The sequence below is a fragment of the Ixodes scapularis genome, unplaced genomic scaffold (assembly GCF_016920785.2).
Source record: "Ixodes scapularis isolate PalLabHiFi unplaced genomic scaffold, ASM1692078v2 PGA_scaffold8__174_contigs__length_109621045, whole genome shotgun sequence".
Taxonomy (NCBI): Eukaryota; Metazoa; Arthropoda; class Arachnida; order Ixodida; family Ixodidae; genus Ixodes; species Ixodes scapularis.
The window spans coordinates 31,022,619-31,046,268 of NW_024609883.1; the positions used below are offsets into that span (position 1 = coordinate 31,022,619).

Genomic DNA, 23,650 nt, shown 5'->3' on the forward strand with positions numbered 1-23,650 from the left:
AAAAGACGGCAGTCCGCAGTGCTCATGCGAGAGCAGACACATTATTTTTCATCATTTTATCTGGGCCCCACATCAAAATCTGTTAAAAGACGGCGCCAAAGGACGAGACGTAGATAAAAGGGAACCCAACGCGTCTTCCCGTTTGTGTCTTTTCCTTTTGAGCTGTGTCTTAACAGTGCGCACACTGTCTTAATGCAGTCCCACATTGAGTCGTCGGACTGGATGAGTATCTTCGATGATCGTGAACACTACGCGACACCGTTTGCACGAACGTGACATTGATGTTCGTTCACTTTTCGCTTTGAAAGGGTCTCGGTGGGCACTAAAATTTACCGCTTCAGCTAGAGCGCCAATGACCACTTTCCACTTGGCTACTATTTTTGACGATAGCTTTCTGATTCCGAGAGAAAAACGAAAGAAGCCAGCATTTGTTTGTTCGTGCTAACAAAGTCACTCTATGAACACGTGCAATTGAACCTCGGCGGCGCGTGAAAGTGAAGATTATTGAAAAAAGAAAATCAAACACGACAGCACTGAGCATTGGTGCTATCGTGTTTGGTTTTCTTTTTCAACAAGAAACGAAAGGTGGAGATAGGCGAAGTAACAAAAGATCAAATAGAAAGACTTCAGCAACGCCACGAGCGCAAGGAGCAAAAGTAACCTCTGTATTTTGTTTCGCTGCACATCCCAAAGGGAAGGGGGGAGGGGCAAGGCAGAGCCATATATGTAGAGAGTTTGGTCATGAATTGGTAAGAACAGAGCAGAAATAAGGTCATGTCATTGGCCAAAATTGTTTCAATGACCTTCAGCACGCCGATTGCCAGCGCTTGCGTCCAACCACCAGTCACGAATATCCCCCTAGCGGAGGCAATGAGCTTAACTTATATCCTCCAATCACAATTTATGCAATTTATGGGTAAGGATGTATTCAAGTATTTCATTTCAGCACGCTAGAGTCGAAATTTGCGACTCTTCGTAACTAAAAGGGCAATACACGTGACATTGTCGTCATGGCGACATTCAGAATGCATTCAATCTTTCTTTTGATTGTGGTCGCAGCAGCAGCAGCGGCCACGACATAGTGGACGGTAAAAAAACGCGAACTCGGCTCCGTGGGAGTTTTGGCCTTAACCCCAAACGCGCTCCCCATGTTTCCAGATTTGCCTCATGTTTCGGGACACTTTTCTCGTCAATGTCGCCTTTCCTGACCTAGTAAATGCGCTCATCACCGTGAAACTCCCTATTTCCATCAATCTCTTACCATTCATGTACTTTCAGCGTCATCCAGAAACAAACAGTACCCACGCCGTGGTATGTGCCTCTTTCAAGATCATCTCAGATATTTTTACTTCGCAGGATCATCACAGGGGGAATATGCAGCGCAGGCGGCGGTGCCGGTTTTGCCGGCTGCTCCCACTGACCAAAATCTTTCCATATATGGCTCTGGGGCAAAGTGCGTGGCCAAGCGTGGCAAGTCGCGGTGCATCCCCCTCCCCTTTTTCCCCCCCCTTGCGTCTTGAGGGGCATGCGTGAGCGGGGCCAGCCGGCCAGCCGCGGAAAGGCACGAAACCTGACACCCGAGGGATGCGCACAAGCGGGGGCCATGGTGGCCACAACAAGCCGCCGGCTGCTGCTGTTTCGGTTGCTTTCATGCACCAAAAGCCATCCGAACAAAAAGCAGTGTAGTGCTATGGCGATGCCGACAAATGTAGGGCGACCCTTAAATATTAACAAAATTTCCAAAAAAAATAAAGGTTGACTTACACGTATATTTGAGCAAATACGATAGTCTTTCTATGGCGCAAACTCAATCTGCATGCCCTAAGCATCCCAGAAAATCCAAAACTGCAGTCACGCGTGGCGTTTTTCAACTCTAAAAACGTGACCAAACACCGCGACACGCCCCTTTTTTTGAGATATCTAAAAAAAAAAGGTGTGTCGCGGTGCCTGGTCGCGTCATTAAAGTCGAAGAACGCCACGCATGATTGTAATTACGCGTCTCAAGGATGCATAGGGTGCGTAGATTGAGTTCACGCCATAAAAAGACTATCTAAAAGTGCCCCTTTAAGTCTCACTACGATAGTAATCCTACTTTTAACCTCAAACATATCAAATGGTCCGTCTCTGAAGGTTAAGCACAAAGGTCAAGAACAACACGGGCCACTATGTTCAATGGTTCGTATAATACTGAGCAAAGCAAAGCTTAGAGATGCCGTTATCTATAAAAGCAACTCCACGAACGGTGCTTACTTCAAAACCTCCCCCACCACCACTAGTAACTGGGGCAGAAGAATAGTTTCTTCTGCTTCCACCAGTGTATGCCGGTGCATAGCAGTGAGGTTCAAGTGTGAGTTTAAGGAGATGCTGAACCGAAATTGCGCAAAATAAGGTCGTAGAAGCGTTGAATGGGACACTACAAACTCCGAAACATCACTTTTACATGAATATCTCAAACGGATGGTCATACTTTTGGAAAAGGACGGGATCAAGCGAGGAATGTGACGTCACAATTTTCTTGTAACAGTTGAAAATGAGGGGAAGCGGCCTTGCCTCTCTCCTTTTCACTTCGGCTCATCCGCTTAAAGGGATACTGAACCAAGGAATTGAGTGTCCATAATAAGTATCGCACATTCTTTCCACGAGACAGCAGCCGCCGGTGTGCGCGAGCACACGCAACAAAAATGAAGTCAGACCTCCATTCGCGGTTAAGATGACAGTGAAATGCATGGGCTTCGGGCCAAAGGAAAATAAAGACAAGTTTTTCATCTACACAGCGGTGTCTGGTGTAAAAGATAAGCGGGTCTAGCAAGCGCGTAGCTTTTTATTGTAGAGATGAAAAGCCTGTCGTTATTCTCCTTTGGCCCAAAGCCCATGCATTTCACTGTCCTCTTAAGCATGAATGGAGGTCTTTGACGTCATTTTCGTTGCATGTGCTCGCGCACACCGGCGGCTGCTGGCTTGTGGAAAGAATGTGCGTCACTTATTAGGGACACTAAATTCTTTGGTTCAGTATCCCTTTAAGGGGAAGAAGCGAAGAGGAGAGGGAATGAGAATCGTGACATCGCATGTCTCAACAACCGTGTTCAGCCGCGCATTTCTATTCCAAAAATATGCCCGCCCGCTAGAGATATCGCTGCAGGAGTGAAGTTTTGCACTTTTGCAGCGTCTCGCCTATTGCTCCAACCTAGATTTGTGAGCGCCAAATTTCGGTTCAGCATCCCATTAAGGTAGACTGTGTGAATAAGTTGGACGACGACCGACCATGCAGCGAGTGCAGGTGCCGCAACTACAGTAATCCCTCGTTATAACGAAATCGCTTTCATCGAAGTTCAAAGTGGTCCCGACCGAAATGCACGCACTTTTAACTGGATTATTCTAAGTGTGTCGGCAGCTGGCCATGCTTATTACGAGAGCCGTGGTGCCGAACGTACGCAAGCCTACACGGAGGTGCATGGAGACCCTTGTGTTCCCTGCCTCTCCCCCACTAAGGAAAAGGACAAACTGGGAAAACGGCAAACAAGAAAACTGAGCGAACGGGTGTCGGAGGGTAGAGTGTGCAGAGCACTGCTTCCGATGCGCTGATGCGGGCAGGGAGGAGCGGGAGTAGCGTCCACGTTCCGACGCTACTCAAGGTGCCCGCGGCCAACGCTGCCCGACTCCTGTCAAAATCGGGTCAAGGAAGCGATGGAGCCCGGACGAGATCATCCCTTCGGGAGGCCCTGACGCGCGCGCCTGCGGCGTACTACACACACACATGCGTCGTATGGGAGATAGGGAGTGTTTACCAAATTTTGCTTAGATCTGCAAGGTTGAGGAAAGTGGCTACGAGATGTTAATTATTCTCGATTATTCTATTACTCGGTAAAGCTGCTGCGAGATGTTCATAACCGAGGTTTGTTAGAATAAATATACGGTCAGAGTGTTCCACAGTGTCCCCGTCCCACTTTCAAGGCCGCTGGCATCGTTTCTTTTTTTTTTTGGCTATTTCACTTTTATAGAATTCCGCTTGTATAGAATTTTTTTGCCCTCCCAATGACTTCGTTATAACGAGGGGATACTGTAACTCATAAGTGCCCGGGCCCTTATTGAACTGACACAAGCGTTCCAAGCGGCATGAGACATGCAGTAACAAACGAAGAAGCGGAACACCCGGCGGCAGGGTGCGGCGGGGGGTGAGTTGGGAGGAGCGGTTAGGAGGGCGTACTCACAGGCCCGTGGGTTAGTGCAGCAATGCGTGCGGGTGAAGCCAGCCTCCCGCTCTGGAGAAGGAAAGGGCAGCCCCAGCTCAGTCCGTGCAACACTCTCCCGGACAGATGCGAGAGTGGCGCAGCAACGGCGCCTAGAGCGCACCTCCGACCGGCGCCCTCAAAAATGGTTCTTCGACTTCTGCCCAACGGCTCCGCGTAAGCGTCACGCCGCTGCCCGTCGCAATCCTGGCAGTGGTACGGCAGTGGACGTGGGTGCGGCAGAGCCGTACGTCGCTCCGCAGCCGGAAGGTCAACAGAGATTGAAGCAGACGTGGGACGACAAAAAAGATCCCCGCCATTGCTCACCCTTTTTGCCGGAACTTCTATGACCAACCACCAGAACCGCGACGGCCAACGTCGTGACACGCCGGCTTCCGCGACATAATTAGCCGACACTTTGGAACCGGCTCCGATGTGTGGGCGGTTTAGGACGGTGAACACGCCGTTATAAGATGCGCTCTAGGCACTGTAGTGTGGCTGCGTGCAACGAGCCAACCCGACGACTGGGCGCCCCTTACCCCCGTCGCGGCACGGGACCGCATGTGGGTGACCCCCACAGATGTGAGGGCACCGGAGACTAAGGGCGTGCACTCATGCAAAAGGAGAAGCTCTTACGTAAACGTTCCGACAAAAGCCCGTCCGGTTGAACGAGAACTAGAAATAAGGGACTTCCAACAGAGCCCCAGAACGGAGCGGATCCAACGTCTCGAGAGAGACTCTGTCTTTCCTCGGGAGTGACTGTTGCGCCCGAATGAAGTAAGCTTAAAGGGCAATTCTGCTCAATTGCAAAAATTTTGGGATTATGAGCGACTTCACATTAAAAAACATTAATAAAAGGCGCATCATTTGCTTCAGGAAAAATGCAATATATTTTGTGAAATCTTGCTTTAAACATGAGCACAAACCGAAACTTTGACTCTGTCGGGCAACATTGGGCTTTGACCGCCAAAAACATGGCCACCACGCGACGACGGGCAAGATCGGGGCGGGCCCCCGTTGGGGCGTGTGTGTGCGAGGCGCAAGTGTCGTCTGCACTGCAGGCTTCACCACGTTTTGTCGGACGTAGTCCGACAACTGTGCCATGAGTCTGCACACGTTGTGTGAACAAAACTTGCAGAAACAATAATCAGAAACGGCGAGACACTGGTTGTGATACAGTGTGATGGTGGTAACGGCGGGACAGCTGTTAAGAATGAGAAGCGTGCTGCGCGTGTTACGCCAATCATGTGAACACTGCAAAACAAACAAAAGTGGCAATGTCTATGTTGTTTAGCTTGATGTTGGCTACAACAACACCGTAGTCTCGACTGTGCTGTTGATCGCACTTCAATTCGTCCGATAGTCAGTAGACTTCGGAAACTTGGCGCGTTCTAAAGTTTGCTGGATGGTTTAAGAAACATTTAGACAGAACCAGGTTGTAATATTTGACGTGTGGTCTTCCTAGGTGATACTGAAGAGAACTGCATGTTTCTTCAAAAACAAGAATGAAGCAGAGTTGCTCTTTAAGCATTTGCAGTGAGTCCACAAATTATCCATCGCATTCTAAATTCTCTATGGACAAGAAAAAGTCTTTGGGGGTTTGCAGATTGCCTCGGCCATGCAGAAAGCAACGCCGCAAATGGGTCGACCCAACGCACGAGCCAGCTGATCGATTGACCGCAATAATTTATGGCGGGCATTGGCATGACAAGCGCAATGAACCGGAGGATGGCAGTGGTTGCTCACAAATCAATGCACAGTTTTTGCGTATTCTCACCGACGAAAAGACTAAGCGGGGCTACGGGCGCGCATTTGACGTCGGCAAAAGGTCTTGCTCGATGTTGGTCAGAACCACCTGAGCAGGGTTTCTACTGCCCATCAAAAGTGAAAAATAATGGCATTCTTCTATCTCTCAGCCGTACACGACTTCGGGCTTCGATACCTTCACAAAACAGCACACTACATTCGAGCGTGCTACAATCCTTGCGAGAACGATTAGCCCGGCGGTTTTGAAGGGGCACTAAGGTGATTCTCGAGTCTGTCTCCTCAAGGCACGCGTTGAAGCCATGCAAGGATTACAGAAAACCCAAAACTACGATCACGTGTTCACTTTTTTTCGTTAAAAAGAAAACCAAATACAGCCTCTCTTTTTAGATATCTCAGAAAAATTTAACTTGTCTCTATTCTTCACATAGAGCTGAGAGACGCAGAGTGCACTGTCTGTGTCTTAGCCTCGGATGCCTTGCTACTTTTAGACCTGTTCGAGGCTAAACAAATGCGGTGCATTCTGTACCTAACTTATCCGCCGAATCTAGCGGGAAAACCCTGTCCCAGATTTTTGTTACTGTTGCACCCCAGACGGCAAAACCGGCTCCCATAATCGCATTCCGCATTAAAAAGGCAGTGTCGCTATGTTTTCCCATGGGTCTTCAAAAGTGCAAACAAGAAAGTGCACGATCGTAATTTTGGGTTTTCTAGGACAGGCGCAAGGCCAGAGTTTGTGCCATAAAAGGACGACGTCGGTATCCACTTTGGTGACCCTCCAAGTCTGTGCGACTGCCAGCTTTGGAACCACACTGGAGTGACGGCGTTCCAGAGGCGCGTGGCGAGTGTTTGGAGCGGGGGTCAGAGGCTCCCAGAGACTCACCATTTCCTTCTCCTCCCTCTCCCAGGGGGACGGGCTCAGGACCTTGGCCTGGGGGTCAGGGTCAACCTCGTGCCTGCAGCCAAAACGTGGGGACTTGACTTTCGCATCAATGATTAGGGATTTCATTTTGATGAATGTTCAATGATTCATTCATTCAATCATCATCATCATCATCATTTACCCTCGAAGGGCGTCCTTGGAGGACATTACAACGTAATAAAAACAAAAACATTGCAAAGAGGAGGACACAGCAAAAGGTAATCGACAGGACACGGCGGTGTCATCGCATCGTCTTTGTGCCGTTGTGCCGTTCGTATACTAGCTAGCCAAAACTTAAACTTTTAAAGGAAAACACTGACACGTTGAAGCAACGTGCACTCGTGCGCGGGTCATCATTTAATAGAGAATTTGACGGTAACTCGCGGCCCTTTCTCGGACACCGAGTTATGCCGAATGCGGGAGACGCTTTCGTTAAAGGAATCGACAAATTATTTCCGGTGCCACGGGTGACGCGGCAGGAGCGAGAGGCAAAATCAACCTAGCAGCTGCCGTTTCCAAAACAGTCAAAGGGCTTTACGACACCGAAGGTCGAGGCAACTACACTAAGAAAGCGGAGTCTTTCTAGTGGCCAAAAAAAAAGTCCAGTCCTCTAAGCATCGCAATAGGCAATATTGCAATACTTACTTCGCGGGTGTTGCTTTACTGCAAACCAAAACAGTGCAGTGAGAGGCACACTAAACAGTGCTACCTTACATCCCAGAGCAAACTAGGAGCGTAAGAAACATTGCGAAAATTCCAAGTACAGTCAGTGTTTGACAGAGTACAAATAGAAGAGTATGTCTGTGCGGATATAATCGAAAGTTCCAAAAATTCGCACGAGCCTACCATAACCATCCGGACGTGTAGCGGGGCCTCGAGCCATTACGTTCACAGTATTGATAAAGTGAAATCCAGTTTTGGCATAATGTTGCCGCAGATTCCTCACATTTGGGCTAAATGTAGTGGGATGTAGCAGTTTGGTGCAAAAGACGCAGCGATTGCATCAGTGCACCACGGAGTACAAGTTTGCATCATCAGTGGCAAAGAAACTGCTCGAAGCACTTAAAGGGGTCATGAAACGCTTTTCCAACTTTTTCCTGTTTAGCTTTCCTCCTCAACTCATAAATCGCACATTCCACCAAACAGTTCAAGAAGACGAAAAGAGGGGAGGCCCCTCTTGCTCGCACTCTCGTTTGTGTAATCCCGGACACATCCATTCTCCCCCTAGAAGATTAGCCCGTCGCTCAAAATTCAGACAAAAGTTGCTTTCCCCACCCCGTTCATACCGAAGCTGACAGTGCTGTTGAAGCTACGTGCTCGTTGGGCCAGCCACACTTGCCACGTGAGCGTGGCAAATGTGGCTGCAGAGAATGAAGTCAGGTGAGGAAAGGGAGGCGGCTGATTGGTCCGGCAAGCGCGTAGCTTCCACCACAATGTCAGCTTAGGGATGAAGGGAATAAGTGAGGTCCAGTTGCGTGTGATGTCAGTTTGGACCCGATGACGCGCTTTTGGGACTGCTGATGTATCACAGTGAAAAGGCAGAGAGGTTGCGAAGGGGAGGAGGTACGAAATAGTCCGCTGTGTTTTCAGATTTTCGCACTGAAAGTCAGGCTTTTGACTTTCTACCTTTTTCCTTTTGGTCCACTGAACGATGTGCTATTAGTAAAATCCCAATCTAAAATGATTTATCCCAACCCAAAAATTGCTTCATGGGCCCTTTAAGAAAGGTTTGCGATTTTCGGAGCATAATTAGTACTGCGAGTCTGTAAGTGGAATGTCACGCATTTTCGTTAGCGGAGGCAAGCAAAAATCAACTTCTCCCGCTTTTAATTTTAAGCATTTCCCTGTCCTTGTAAACTTTTAATTTTCGAGAGTCGACTGTACGGCAAAGGCGGTCTATAGACCACCAGACTCCAGTCGAGTGGCTGGAAACAGCCTCGAATCCGGGCACACCGGTGAGGCCCACTCACCCGTGTTGTTCCCGGTGTCCATTGCTGGCGGCCACGTGGGCGGGAGAGGTGAGCCGAGGGTCCCCCCGGTGGTTGGAAGGGGGCGCCGGGTAGCGGTACACGCCCTGCACGGGTGACGTCTCATTCGGGGTGCCGTCCACACTTGTCTTTCATCGAGGTGCCCGTAATGGCACCGAGAATTTTAGATCAATCGAGAATGGTACATAGAGGGGCCGACCGAGAAGTGACAAGACTGCTTCTGTTCTTTGCAGAAAGGTAGACGGGCACTGTTGCGTCTATGTTTGCGAAGGTAACGTCTGCGCGTTTGAACCCGCAGTTGGACCGCCGGTCCCGAGCATTGTGTCGCAGCGAGCGGAGGCACCTCGTACGCGTCGTTGTGACGGGTGACGGAGACGCGCTCGTGAGAGCCTCCCAGAGATGCGCAACTGAATCTTGGGTTGACCTTTCCGAAGTGGCACCGAAATATTCTTAATATAACCCGGACTTATTGCCGCGTGAATTCCAAATATTTTCAACACCGAAAAAAAAAAAAAAAAAAGTTACTAGAATAAAAAGTTGGGCGAGTTGGTAAGAATCCATTTGAAAAATGGATTCTTACCGGAAGGTAAGAAGGAGAGACATAGCGCCTCGTCCTGTGTCTCTCCTTCTCGTCCGTGCCTTTCGCGCCGTTTTTCAAATAAAAAAAGTTACGCGGCAGGAGGTTTATTCTTACGATAAAGTGGACTAAACGGCAGCTGCAACCCCGAAAGTAACGACAAAAAACATTCTTTTACATTTCTTCAAACTGCTTTTAAAACATTCCGATTAATATATCGAATATGGAGGATGCTATTTTGAAAAGAAAAATAAAGCCAAAATCGCCGCTGTCGCTACGTTGATTCTCAACAAAATGCGTTAGCATCTAGCGCAAAGGTTCATTGTGTTCGAAGAGCCAGTCTACTGCGTCCGCGGTTTCGCGCAAACGTCGTCGTTGATGCGCGTCGGTTTTACATTGTCGCGCATGTTGCGCTTAATGGGGAAACGAAACCGTGTGCCCACGCCCCGGTGCCGTCGTAAGAGGCGTGGGCGTCAACGGCGGCGTCGGAAGTGTGCGGGAATACTCTTTCCCTCTTACGTAAGAGGGAAAGTGGATGGAACGGGCAAACGATTGGAGCAGAAGAGCACGGCGGGAACCGTGTCACGTCCTCACAAAACCAGTTCACCAGTCCGAACCGAAGACGGCATTGACTGGAACAATAAATGCTAACAGATTTAGAGACAATGCGGGGTCATTGGACTATCAATAAAAAGAGGTGGGTCGATTACTTTTCAATTGGCCCTCATACTATGCGCAACACCTAGCACAAACGAGCCACCACCGGTAATTTGTTTTTGTAGGAATCTGGGAGCCGCCATCAAAACCACTAAAGTGATGGAAAGTGCAAATTTGAAGCACGGACCTAAGTGTCTTAACAACGAACATCAACACAACCTAGCAGCTGGAAAACATGCATGCAAAGGTTCTGACGTGATTATTAGGTACGCTCCATTAATAACGTGATTATGAAAACCATTTGTAAGAAAAAAAATGTAATGAACCGGCATTTACAATCACCTCAATTCACGGTCACCGGAAATTCTAATTTCTGATTCGCAAAAATATGAGCCCACAAAAATGAAGTCATTTACAGCATTCAAGAATTCAATGCGCTCACTATTGCTTACTGCAAAATTCGATTTGGAGCACATTTCCTCTGTCCTGAACATTCTAATCTTTTTAAAACTACCAGGAACTGGAAAAAGAAAACAATTAACTGAAGGCACACCATAGTTTGTCATTAAATCATACCAAAGAGTTTTTTTTTTTTTTCTTTTGTTTTTGCGAGCAAGGTTTTATCGCTTCGTTTGTCAAGCGTGCAACAGCAAATGAGTCGTGTGACAGCAAACGAGTCATGTGATGGCGACAGACGGACCTCAAGGAGCATTCCACACACGTGTAACATTGCCATGAAACCTATACACCAACTCAACTCTCCTACGTCACGCCGCGGTGGTGGCGCGCCGGACGCACTTCCGGTCTGGGGCGGTGGGCAGAAGTCGCCGTGCCAGACATGCATTCCTGTGTTCCTTTGGAAGAAACGAGACAGAAAACCTGCCTTCTCGTCAAAATGCTGCGACGGGGGCTGTACCAAAAGAGTCTGGGAAGGTTTGAAGATCAGTTTTCATGTGTTTTTGCCACCTCCTTTCGAACCGAGAACGTGGATTGTAGCCGTGAAAAGGGCAAACCTGACGCTGTTGAACTACGATTGCGTGTGCGGGCCACAATTTGTAGTCGCCAGATGTATTTGCTTTGTTCCAACATGACCGAGAGAAAACCCCCAAGTTGTCCGGACCACCCACGGATTCAGTTCGTCTTCAAATTCACACGGCCGCCTGATCGTTCGAACTTTCGTCTGCTCTTTCAAAGTTGTCTGCTTTTTGTCGTCTGCTCGTTCAAACAAAAGCGGCCCGTAGACCAAACTTTGACCCGGTGATTGCAATAAGAAGTAATTGCAGGCCTCAAAAGACGTAAGTAGGCTCGGTGTAAACAGTAGATACAAGATGTTAATTATTGGTACCGGTGGCCATCACCTGCTTGTTACGCTTTGTCTGTTCCCGCTTCCGATTTTCAGTATCGACGTCGATCATCGCCGCTACCTTTTACACTTTTGCAGCACGAGCGACGTCGCGATCGAAAATAGCTACAAGAATCTCATCATGGTTTTGGCGTCCATTCTGCAGCGTTCATGCGAATGAATCACCGCACGTCAAATTATTTACGGAAAGTTTAGCGGCGTAACGAGCCTTGATAATTTCGCTCAGGCGATTGAAGTGGTAAGACATTGCGATGAGGACGTAGAATCGACAACTCCAACGCGAAAAAGAGTATGCAGACTCACACAGACGCCGACAACGTGACATTCGAATGGTTTGTTGACGCGGGGCGCGGTGCTTCTTGCCCGTACTCCATTGCGCGTGCGTTCGAACTGTCGTCTGCTCTTTCAAACTTGGCTGCTTTTTTTCGTCAGTTTGTTCAAACGACAGCGGCTCGCAAACCAAACGTTGACCCGGTAATTGCGATAAGAACTAAGTGCAGGCCTCAAAACACTTTTGAAGGTTGGTTGGGGTAAGTCGGCTAAGTGTAAACAGATACAAGAAGTTGTTGATCATTGTTACCAGTGGCCATCACCGACTTGTAATGCCCGATTCTACTTGAGATTTTCAGTATCGATGTCCACCATCTCAGCTACGATCCACGCTTTTGCAGTCCGAGCGACGTTGCGACTGAAAATAGCGAGCAGAATCTCGACGTGGGAGTCAGGCCTTAGCGCCCATTCTGCGGCGTCCACGTGAAATGAATCACCGCACGTCACATTATTCACGCAAAGTTTTGCCTCGATAGTTTTGCTGAAGCCGCTCAAGTAGTCAGACATTGTTAGGAGGACGTAGAATCAACAATTCCAACGCGAAAAAGAGCATGGGGACTCCCACCGACGCCGACAACAACCCAATTCAATGGTTTGTTTATGGGCGACGGCGGGCTTCTTGCCCACCAACCACGGCGCATGCGCGGCGCCGGTGACGTCCGCTAGGGGCGCTCCGGTTTGTTTGTAAACATGAGTTGGTGTATAGGATTCAGAAGGCAGTGCAGGACACAACTCTTGCCGTCTCGTTCCATGCTCACATAGACCGCCGGTAGGGTTGCTGCACACGCAGAAAGACCAAAGTTCCCACGACGCACGCCGGCAGCGGCGAAGTTACGAAACAAGGTGGCGAGATCAATCCATTGTGTGCGTGACGGCAACGCAAACAGGCCCGTTCCTTGCAAGCAAACGCCTGATGGCCGTATGGGGAGCGTGTGTCACCTGCTGTGGGGGCGTCCAGTCTGCCACGGGGGGTCCCCTCTGGGAGGCGGCCCAATGCGCATGCTGCTCCCGCTCTTCCCTCCGACGCACCTGTGGGACCAAGCACATTGAGCTTCCGCAAAAGGCCAAACCACAAAAGAAACAAAGGCAGTGATAGCGTAGAATGCATTTCCTGCCTTTTCGCCGAGGCTGCACGGATGAGCTCTGGTCACATTTTGTACCTCGACGGCATTAACATCGTTGTACGTAGACTCCGACGGAAAGCCCTGCCAACGGGCGTGGAGTGCAATTGCGCAACCACATCCCGGCTTTGACCCAGCTATTTCGCATCTTCCAGTTTCCTCAAAAGATTGTGCTCATTCTCTTCCTCACCTCCTACACTCATCCACCGCCCGCCGCCTTGCGATGACATTTCGGACTAGCTTTTCCCCGCGTGCCCCGTTAGCGCAGATGGTTCGGCATCGGATTCACAACCGGAGGGACCTTGATCCTAAACCGAATGCTTTAGCAGTTTCGCTGGTGCTTTTTATACCCCCGTAAAATCCCAGAAGGGCGCCCAATCGAAATGAAGAGATAAGTGGCGAAAAACATCTTTGCGGATCACAGAGCAAAACTTCATAAAATATTATTGATAAACACAAGGGGCACCCGCTAAAAACCATGTGACACGGGAAACGATACTGCAGAATACGGATATGACAATTTCGCGTTTCACGACACGATAAACACGCAGGAATTCGCTACAAAAACTCCCGTGTCACGGGAAAGGATACTGCAGACTGCAAATGCAGCAGATTTGTGTTTCACGGCGCGAATAACAAGCGGAAACCGTCTAGACTTGCGTGCCACGGGAACCCATATCACGGTGAAGATCACGGACAAAAAACGCAGGAACTTGCTACGAACTTGAGTGTCACGGGAACCGATATGCGTGCGCATATCGTGGACAAAAACGCAGAAACCCACTGCGAACCCGCTTGTCACACGTACCGGTACCACGGATCGCAGGGTTGATATGATACCCATCGGACATTGCGTTATGTGCGACAGGAATCACATTTCCACTATTAACGGGAATCAGAGGGTGGGGGAGGGAGCCCTTACGAGATTTTACGGTAGTGAACTTCCGTGCAAAGCCCCTGCATTACAGGACAGTGCTAGGAGCTCGCCATATAACACATTCAGTGTCAAAAGCCCATTTGTTTATTAAACAACGCGCAGAGTTTCATCTCTCTGCCATAGTCTGCAGCAATCTTGCATGTGGTGCCGAGTGATGGCACATGGACCATTCCAGAGCAGTGAGTGCGTGACAGTCTTTCTACGATCCTGTCCCATTTCTCCTAGCTACAACGACCCTCTCCTTCTTGATCTCCATCTCTACAGTATTTTCGTTTTGACGACTCACGAAACAAACCATGCCAAGGGTGTCGTAACGACCCTCCCCTCCAGAATTTTCGCTTCGAAGACTATCAAGAGAAAACCACATCAAGAGTGTTGAAATTACCTCCCCTTCTTCAGTCTTTCTCTCTCAAGGATTTTCATTTCGGCACCTTGCCTAGAGTACCTAAACAAACCTCGCTAAGGGCTCTGCAACAAACCCAAGTAAGAGCATTGAAAGGCACCTCGCCACGGGTGTTATAAGAAATCTCGCCAAGGGTGTCAAATCACACCGAGAGAAGGGAGCCTCACTTCCTCCTTCATCTCCTCCATCTTGGCCTCCTGGCGGATGAGGTCCCTCTGGTGCAAGGAGGGCTGGGCACGGTGCATGGAGCCACCCTCTGCTTCGCCTGCCAACTCGTAGGATTGCTGCTGATGGTGCGGCTGCTGAGCCTGTTGGTGCTGAAGCTGCTGATGTTGAAGCTGTTGATGTTGGAGCTGTTGATGTTGGAGCTGTTGGTGTTGGAGCTGCTGGTGTTGGAGCTGCTGGTGTTGGAGCTGCTGGTGTTGGAGCTGTTGTTGCTGAAGCTGTTGCTGCTGAAGCTGTTGCTGCTGAAGCTGCTGATGTTGGAGTTGCTGCTGCTGCTGAAGCTGCTGTTGCTGAAGCTGCTGATGTTGAAGCTGCTGATGGTGGAGTTGCTGTTGCTGCTGCCACTCCCTGCAACAACAAAAAAGTGGGCAAAATTGACATTTCGGTTTCTGATCACTTATCCCCGATCAACTAATGCAGGGTGTCTAAATAAGTTTTTCTTCAACTTTCTCAACTGTTTAAAAAAAAAATTTGTTAAATCCTGCTAAGGGAAAAGCTCTGGTCACCACTTTTACAGCCTAATAATTAGAGTTTATCCAACTCAAAACATTTCATTAAAATGAAATAAAGCAAGCACCGACCTGTCCTAGCTGTTTCAGAGTTAATTATTGCTCAAAGAAAAGCCTCAGGTTGTGCTCCACTGACGAGCTTTTATGCTCGTCAGAGCAGTATCAACTTTCACGTAATTTCAAACAACACGTGTCTAAATGGTGCAACGAACGACAGATGCCAGCAGCAGCTCACTCAAAAACTTCACAACCTTATCCTCACAAAGGCATTGCCTCGACGAAAGCAGGCGACAGCTATTTTGAGCGAAAAATTGCGCACTCTTTTTCGCTGTTAACTGTCAGCGTGCGAGTTTCTCGTTCTTACTGATAAAACGCAATGAATACACATAAAACCAATCAAGTAGTTGTCAGGTTATTTACGCCACAGCGATAGAAATACTTCAAGTGGCGTAACGCTGCGTCTCCAACGAAAAACCATCGTGGCGAAAATTGGCACGGGATTCTTTCTCCTGCCGCCAGGATGCGCCACCAGCGCCAAGGCCATCCTTTCGTGGGCAGTAGGCAGCAGCATGTGTCGGGCCCCAACGCTGCAGTTTTTTGTGGTTACTGTTTTGTTTCTGGCTAGTTTTGGCTTCTGGAGGTTGCCGGCAAAGGGGAAGAGGTGCTTCGTGCCACGGTGCAACATGGGATACAAAACACGAACAGAGAAGCTGTCCCTTTTTGCTACTCCCAAAGAAGAAGACTGCCTAAAAGCGTGGCGTGACGCAACCCCACACAGAGACCGCATGCTGCAGCTGACAGACCTTGTCTGCAAGACATCTTTAGCCAAGGTTTGTAAGCAAATCGTGAAAAGCCGTCTGCGAGAGTTACGTCCTTGCAAGTTTCCCATGGAAAGCTGCTCTGGCCAAAAATGCAGTGCCACCGAAGTTTCCGGGACACCCCTGCTGGCTGACGAAGAATGAGAAAGAAAGAAAAGGACCCACGGGCCGTCAGTGCCTTCCTTGCAGTGAACGGCACTATTAAATGTGTTAGTCTTTAAAGACAAAAGTATGCGGCAGTGGTCGAGGGAAGCTGCAGTGGCCGCATCTAAAACCGCCGACGCCCGGGATAGTGGACTGTCTCTCAAAAGACAACATTATGCGGACCATTGAAAGGTTGGAATTCCCATTCTTCGCCGAGTCGGAACCCCTGCGGGTTCCAACTTTCGAACGGTCAATAGCCTTAAATAACATCAGAATGTTCAGTTGGGCACGTGCAAAGCTTCACCGCAGTCGTTGAACGGCTCGCTCCCCGATAGCAGATGCCCTTCGTAGGCCTTAACGACTGTGGTGCCATCTGGTGGTGTGCGTGAAAAACTGGGACGAAAGTTGGATGCCTAAAGAGATGGCATTACTCCATCCAAGCCTTCTTACACCGTCATTTATACCAGAAGTGCGCAAAGTGGGGGTTGCGAGGCAACATCTGGGGTCGCGGGGCCTCAGAAAGTCGAGCCGCTGACAGCTTTGATACTGCTCTAAAAGGGGCGAAGGTGTCGCTGGACTACGTTTGAGAACTTTCAGCGTCGCAGGCCTGAAAAGTGTTTGTGCAACTCTGATTCAAAAAACACAGACACCCCTTGAAGAGCATTGCTGCCACATGTCGTTCGTCACACTAATTAGAGAAGTTGTGCGTAAACAGACACCGTAGGGAGGTAAACGTTGTCCTTATTTCCTTCTTACACGAGCAAATTCGCACAAAATGCGCCATCAACGTGCCAGACTCATTCCTAGGAAGCTCGTGCCACGCTCGGAAAGACTCGCCCAACGAGGGGCCGGCGTGGCATCCGAGTGCACCCACCGCATTTCGGCAGGCATAGGGGGCCGCTGGGGCGGGTGGGTTCCCCCCTCGGGGGGCCTGCCGGGGTTCCGCTTGGGAGACAGCCCCGCCGGGCGCTGCGCGGGGAAACCCATGCCGCTGGCGTACTGCTCCTGCTCCCGGGGGCTCACGAGGGTGGAGAGGGGCCGCGACGCCTGGTCCCCGCGGGGTCCGCCGGGGCTGCCCCGGGCAAGCTGCGGCTGGGACGAGTGGTACGCCGGCACCCTGCGCAAAAGGACGGCAGATGCTCGCAATCGGAGAGCAACCATTCTGCAATCTGTTGCCAACCAGTAAACAACTGCTGGGCAATCGGTCGGCAGTCGGCCAGCCTCCGATCAGTAACTGGACACTACCTATTTATCTGATCGACGTCCAAGTGACTAGTTGACGCCCGATTGGGAGGCGGTACCCGACCAGAAACTGATCGACACTCAATCAGCAACCGGTCGGCAATGTGATATCCACGTGCTCCTCCATTTTCCGAAACTTTCTTTCCCAGACTGCTGGAGCCAGACTTTGCAGATAACTTGGTGAAAACGAAGAGGCTTAACACACCCGAATTGATAAATGTGGGTGAGATCGTGGGTCCTTGAACCGGGGTCCCCAAAGTACACTAGGGGTTTCCTCGAGCCCCCAAATTTCCCTAGTCATTCCTGTCTCCAGATGAAGTTATCCTTCCGTGCAATATTTTAGAAGACCCGATGGGTGACTTTGTACCAGACAGGCTCCAAAGTTAGGGACTATGAAGTCAAAGCCACGGGTGACCGCGCAATCGCAGACTTCAAGCACTGATCAAAGCTGTGCACACACTGCTCCTTTTCGAAATGCCACAGAGCGTCGTCCTCACGTACGATATGTGCATTATTGCTTACGAGGCCCACAGACTTTTACGCACTCCTTCATTGCACTGGTGCACTGGCACAATCAATCGAGCAAGACGGGCGTCCCTTGACATGAAAAAGTTTGCAAAGATTGCTGAAAGACTTTTGAATGACCTTGGAAATCTCAAATGAACTCCCACTCAAATTTGAGGCAATAGTATCCCAGAAAAAGTCCACAGTACCCAGCCAAAAGTTTCCTGGAGACAGTTTCCTAACAGAACCCCACAACAGTATCCTAAGAGCATTCCTGCAGCAATATCTCAACGGTATTGCGGTAACAGTATCGCAGAAACAGTATCCTGGCAACAGTATCATAAAAGTACCGTGACAACAGTATACCAGCAACCATATCCCAGCAAGAACACGCCAACGGTTTCCCAGTAACGACATCCTGACAACAGCACACCAGCAACAGCATCCCGACAACAGCCCAGAAAATGAGAGAGAAGAGAGGTCCCCACCTGCCCCCCTGGTGGGCCATTGTGTCGGGGAATGCGGGAGGGGGCGTGGCCGGCAGCTGCTGCTGGTACATGCCAATGTTCTGGTACTGGCGCTCCTCCTGCACCATGGCCGCGTGTTGCTGCTGCTGCAGTACGTGCGGGTCCGGGCGGGGCCCCGGCTTCGGGGGCTGCGAGGGCAAGGTCTGGCGACATCGCCGTCCCCGTTTTTCAGTCGTACAGGGCTGTGCTGACTCGGCACTAAGCCAGTTCCGGACGAGACACTAACCTTAGCACTTAACACAAAAGTCGGCGTGGACAGTTCCGGTCGGTGTCAATCTGACGCGGTGCTGAGTGACCACTTTAGCGGCACCGTGTCAATGCTGCGCAGCATTGACACGGTGCCGCAAGTTGCAAGTGGTGCGCACTGCTACAGTGTTGGTAAAGCTGAACTCGGCGCTGCATCCGTGTTCAACACAGCATGACATCAGCGCTGTTTCTAGCGCCGCTAAATCCTCACTCAGCGGTGCATCAATGCCGTGTTAGGCTCAAAGCAGGACTGTTTGTAGTGTCGACTGAGCACCGAGATAGCATTTTGCTGTAAGTATGAACCAGCCTTCAGTAACCACAGCCACAAGTGCCGTGCAGAGCCTGGAGAATGTTTGGCGGTCGGAACGATATGGCCAGTTCGGTCATCCAAGACGTCAGGTTCACATCCCCTACACTGACATTTTAAGGGGGGACACTACCCGGAGAAAAAAAGATTCTTCAAAAAACATTGATTTTGAAAAATTACATATTTAAATTCATCTACATCCAGAAAGTATTCCAAGAAATTTTCACTTTTTTACACTGCATAGTTAATTTTTTATAAATTATTTTCTGTCCACCAAAACTAAAGGAAAGGTAGGGTTTAGAGCACTTTGAACACATTCTTCTCCGTTCTACTTTTTTGTATAAATTCCATTTTAGTCAATCTATCGTTTGAGAATGGAAATACATGTACAGGCAAGGCTCGTTCTTCACTTTTCCTTACTGAAATTTAATAAGGAATGCGCCTATGGAGTTTGTTTGTCACTTTACGGATGTCTTTTATAAAATATGTTGACATTTTGTCGGAGACACAGAAGACCAAAAAGTTGACCAATTTCGCAGAAGGGAAAATTGATAGAAATCAATTACTTTTTACAAAAACCTTTCCATAGGCGCATATCCTAGGCATTCTGCTACATATCTAGGGTATAAAATTCTTGAATATTGTGATAGTTTTCTGACGATAGATTAACTAAACAGTGTAGGGGTGTTGCTGATAGAAGCTGCCCTAATTTCCTTCCCACTTAACCGACAGACCTAAAATTTTGTTATGCACACTCTAGCATGACCACCAGCCTACCCTGCAGATTTCATTAATTTTAAGCCCAGGGTTCAAAAGTTGACCCTCCCAGGGGGTGTCTCCCCTTAAGCATTTTCACACAACCCCTCAACATTTCTTAGTTGCCAGACTGAACGAGCCGCCGGCTGGGACTGTATTTCTAGAAACTCCTGTGGAATTCAGAGTGCAAGTGCAATATACAGTGCAGTCCACTTATAACGATACCACTTATAACGATATATTGGTTATAACCAGGGGCGGAATTAGAGGGGGGTCTGGATGTCCTGACTCCCCTTTTGAATTCTGCGTGTGTAAAATTTAGGGCGTGAAACGAGGGAGAGGGGGAGGGTTCCTAAACATATGGTACCCTGACCAACACCTGACCAACCCATCAGGAAATTCCTGCATCCGCCCCTGGTTATAACGATCGATTTTATAGGAGCATCAATTTTTGCATTGGTTCTATGTAAAAATAAACCATATATAGCGATGCATTTTTCCCGGCATATCAGATATAACGATCAATAAATGATAGCGTAGAATGTGTTACTACGAAAACTCAACAGAAAATTAGATAAAAATTGTGAAATTCCGCGAAGAAACGACCGAGATTGGCGGACGCGATCATCGCCGATGGGCCCCGACCGAATATTCCGCGAGTAGGCGCTGCGCGCGGCGTTAAAACCTCGGCGCTATCATCATCATCATACCCGTAACCTCCCAACCCCTCCCCGCCCTTTTCTTCCCCGCGTCGCTGGCATGAAAGATGGCTCCGACGAAGCGAAATGCTATCTTCTTCGAGGAGAAAAAGCAAATCCTCCGTGATTGGCGGCAAGGATTCAAGGTCGGAAGTCTCGTCCGGAAGTATGAGCACTCTCAGTCGACGATATCTACCATCCTGAAATCCGGGGACGTCCTAATGAAGAAGGCTGGAACAAGCGGCTTTGACGACCAGGGGAGAAGGCTTAGGGAAGCCTCGTACGAGCTGTATGCACACCACGATAGTCAAGCTCCAGCTGCCGCACAAGCAAGCGGAGACCTTGGATTTTTTTTAGCGTGTTTGACACCATTTCATTGTGTGCTTGCTGATGACCCTACAATAAAACTTTGTTATATAGCGGCGCTTCTTCTATGGTGTGATTCAGTGAACACTGGTGAGTAACCTTCTGCTTGGGAGAACTATTTTGGGCAGTTTTCAGGGTCAGTCCGGATACAACGATAATTGGTTATAACGATCGGATTTTCCGCATTTAATAATATCGTTATAAGTGGACTGCACTGTACTATAAAAATTGATACAGTGCAATCCACTTCTAACGGTAATGAGAAAATCCGATAATTCAGACGTTATAACCAATTATCGTTATATCTGGACTAAAAACTGATTGCTTCCACTCTGGAAACTGATTGTTATAAGCGGTACATCGTTATATCTGGTACCGGTATGAATGGATCGCACTGTTCACATCTTTTTCAATCACATAAAACCATTATTTTCTTTATTTTGCATTGCTCGGTTTCGTCTTGCATTGCTTTTAATGCATTACTTGTTATGTTCCCCTTCCCCCCCCCCCCCCGTGCATGCCCCTTGGGACACGGTCGTAAGGTATGCACGTATGAAACAAAATAAAACAAAAAGATTCAGTTTTCGTTGTTCTATTGTTTCCTCAGATTAAGACGGACAAAAGAATGCAGCGACTTGGGGCCTACACCGTTTCCCAACCAACTCGTCTGACCCGTGACACGCAACGAATGATCAAAGGGAAAAAATGCAAGACGACGTGCCGAGGAAAGGCGACAGCCTCTTGCGCTCCGCGACTCGATTGGACCGAGTCAGTTTGGAGCACCTTTTGGAGAAGCCAAAAGTCAATTTGGTAACAGCAAAAAGAAAATTTGAAGTATAAGCAAACATTTCATTTTCATTCATACTAGTGCAAATATCTTGTTAAATTTACGAGTCTATGTCTACTTTGCCTTCCTACTTCAGTGCAACACCTTCATGGTATCAACAGCATGGCAGGTATGTTTCCCTAGCTAGCAATTGAATTGCATGCAGAAGAACAAGGCATCGTGACAAGATGCTGATTGATGAAGGGCTGTGCATGGTTATTTTAGGTATGAAATCAAATGTAAACGAAATAGATAAATCCACCGAAATAATGCTTGAATATAATATTTCCAGAATCCTAATTCATGCTTTTTTTAAGTTGTAAAGATTGTAATGAAACTGCAGCTCTCAATTTAGATAGAATACACAGGTTCTGTCATTTGATTATGAACATTGATGGCATTTGGTAAGCAGAACTTCATAATAATAAAAATCAAAATTTAAACAAAAAAGACACTTTCTAAAAGAATAAATTGTCCCTGAATTAGTTTAGGTTACTTCCAGGCTCGCATTTACTACGACAGGTAATGGACCCTTTCCCAGTGACGAGCACCGTATGGGGAGTTGTCTTCGGACTACAAATGAAGGGCGGTCCAACTTGCCTCCGCCCGTCAGAATAAATTCACACTGTGCCGTTGTATCGATTGTCGTTGCCATCTATGACGCACACTGGCATGTACTCAGACAAGAATGGCCAAAAGGCACGAAATACGCGCAAAGACAAGTGCCGAATGTGTTAGTCGAACAGAACTTTCCCCCGCGAAAATGGCGACAGCGGGAAGCAAGGCCAGGAGAGGGGGTGCATGCATGCGCAGCAGATTACTGGAAAAAGGTCCATTTCATTCTCCGTATCCACTGTGCCATAGAACAGATGCAACCTATATGAAGGAAATAATTAGAGTTGGCATAAAAAATGAACATATAGAGCAGTTTATAAAAGTCTTCTTGCAATATTCAAGTATCCTTGGTCAATCTTGAAAGTGAAAAAGATATTGTTAGAATATCGCAGTCTACCATATATACTGGAATCTGCATAATGTTATAACATCTTCAGCTAATAATGATGCGATGTCATTCGAGGCGATAATCGAAAGCTTTGGATATTTGCACTAGCCTATCGTTACGATCCGATCACGCAACGGGGCCCGATTTATTCCATTTTCAGTATTAAAAGAGTGAAAACAAGTCTTAGCAAGATGTAGCAGGGTAATTGCTTTGGCGCAGTTCGGAGCAGATGGCGCAGCAATCGAATCGCCGTGAGCTCCACTCACCGAGTAGGAAGGGGGCGGCTCTTGGAAATGTGAATAGTCCCCGGGAGGGTAGCCGGGGCCGCCAGCTGTCTGGTGGCCCGGCAGCGGGTGCATCGCACCCCGCGGCGGTGGACCGCCCGGCGTGCCCTCGCCCGCGTAGCCACCTGCAACACCCGCGGGCATCCCAAGGTCACTTGACAAGGAAGCGGGCTTTCCCGTTGCAGGCAACGAGACTCTGCTTTATCATAATTTCGCGGATGGCAAGGGCCACAACCCCAGCCAGCCAGTCAAAACATCAGAGCAGGGTCCATGGCAACGTGTCATTAGAGCGCACGCCTTCCTTGCGAGGCGTGCAGCACCATCCGCCAATACCAAAAAGGTTTCCAAAGCCAGCTGTACAGACGCCGCGCTTGTATGCCATACCTTTCGATGAAACTTCTTTAGAAGACCTACCCCTGCTGAAGCCGGTCTCAACACCGTGACCGTAGAGGACTCGGGCAGAGTGCGGGTTAGAGGACAACGGAGGCAAAACAACAAAACAAATCAAACTTAAGGCTCTTTCGGGCCAGACCAACAAGGGGCATCTGGAATACCCCTCTGAAGGACCGGGGATTACTTTTGACACCCGGGGACCAAAATCTCGATTACACGCAATGAGCCCCCGTTAGATTGTGGGCACCCTGGCTGGGATTCGAACTTGCTACCTGAAAATCCGTAGGCCGGTGCTTTGCCTCAAAGCCACTGAGAAGCAACAGAGGTGACCTAAGTAAGGTGTGCAATCATTGTCTCCCTTGTTACATAGTAGTTGCTGGGAGTGAGGTTGGCCAGAAACATACGAGACATTCCCACCGTCAAGCTAGCTTTGGGAATTTTTGCAATTGGTCTGACCTCCGCTGTCTGCCAGGTTGTGCTGAAACAGAGTATAGAATCGCTGCCTTGCCCCGCA

At 48.8% G+C, this 23,650-nt stretch overlaps 1 protein-coding gene across 1 annotated transcript in view; it reads right to left on the minus strand.

Annotated features, from left to right (window-relative positions):
- Window positions 1-23,650, minus strand: part of LOC115313516 (afadin) — a gene marked incomplete at its 3' end in the record, with an annotated part of 69,864 nt that overhangs the window by 8,975 nt on the left and 37,239 nt on the right. The window contains exons 20-27 of the mRNA XM_029972483.4: window positions 22,726-22,868; window positions 18,219-18,400; window positions 16,859-17,101; window positions 14,456-14,861; window positions 12,767-12,856; window positions 8,883-8,986; window positions 6,874-6,946; window positions 4,209-4,259 (exon numbers count right to left, since the gene is read on the minus strand). Coding sequence (XP_029828343.3) covers window positions 4,209-4,259; window positions 6,874-6,946; window positions 8,883-8,986; window positions 12,767-12,856; window positions 14,456-14,861; window positions 16,859-17,101; window positions 18,219-18,400; window positions 22,726-22,868 — 1,292 coding nt within the window. The remainder of the gene's footprint in view (window positions 1-4,208; window positions 4,260-6,873; window positions 6,947-8,882; window positions 8,987-12,766; window positions 12,857-14,455; window positions 14,862-16,858; window positions 17,102-18,218; window positions 18,401-22,725; window positions 22,869-23,650) is intronic.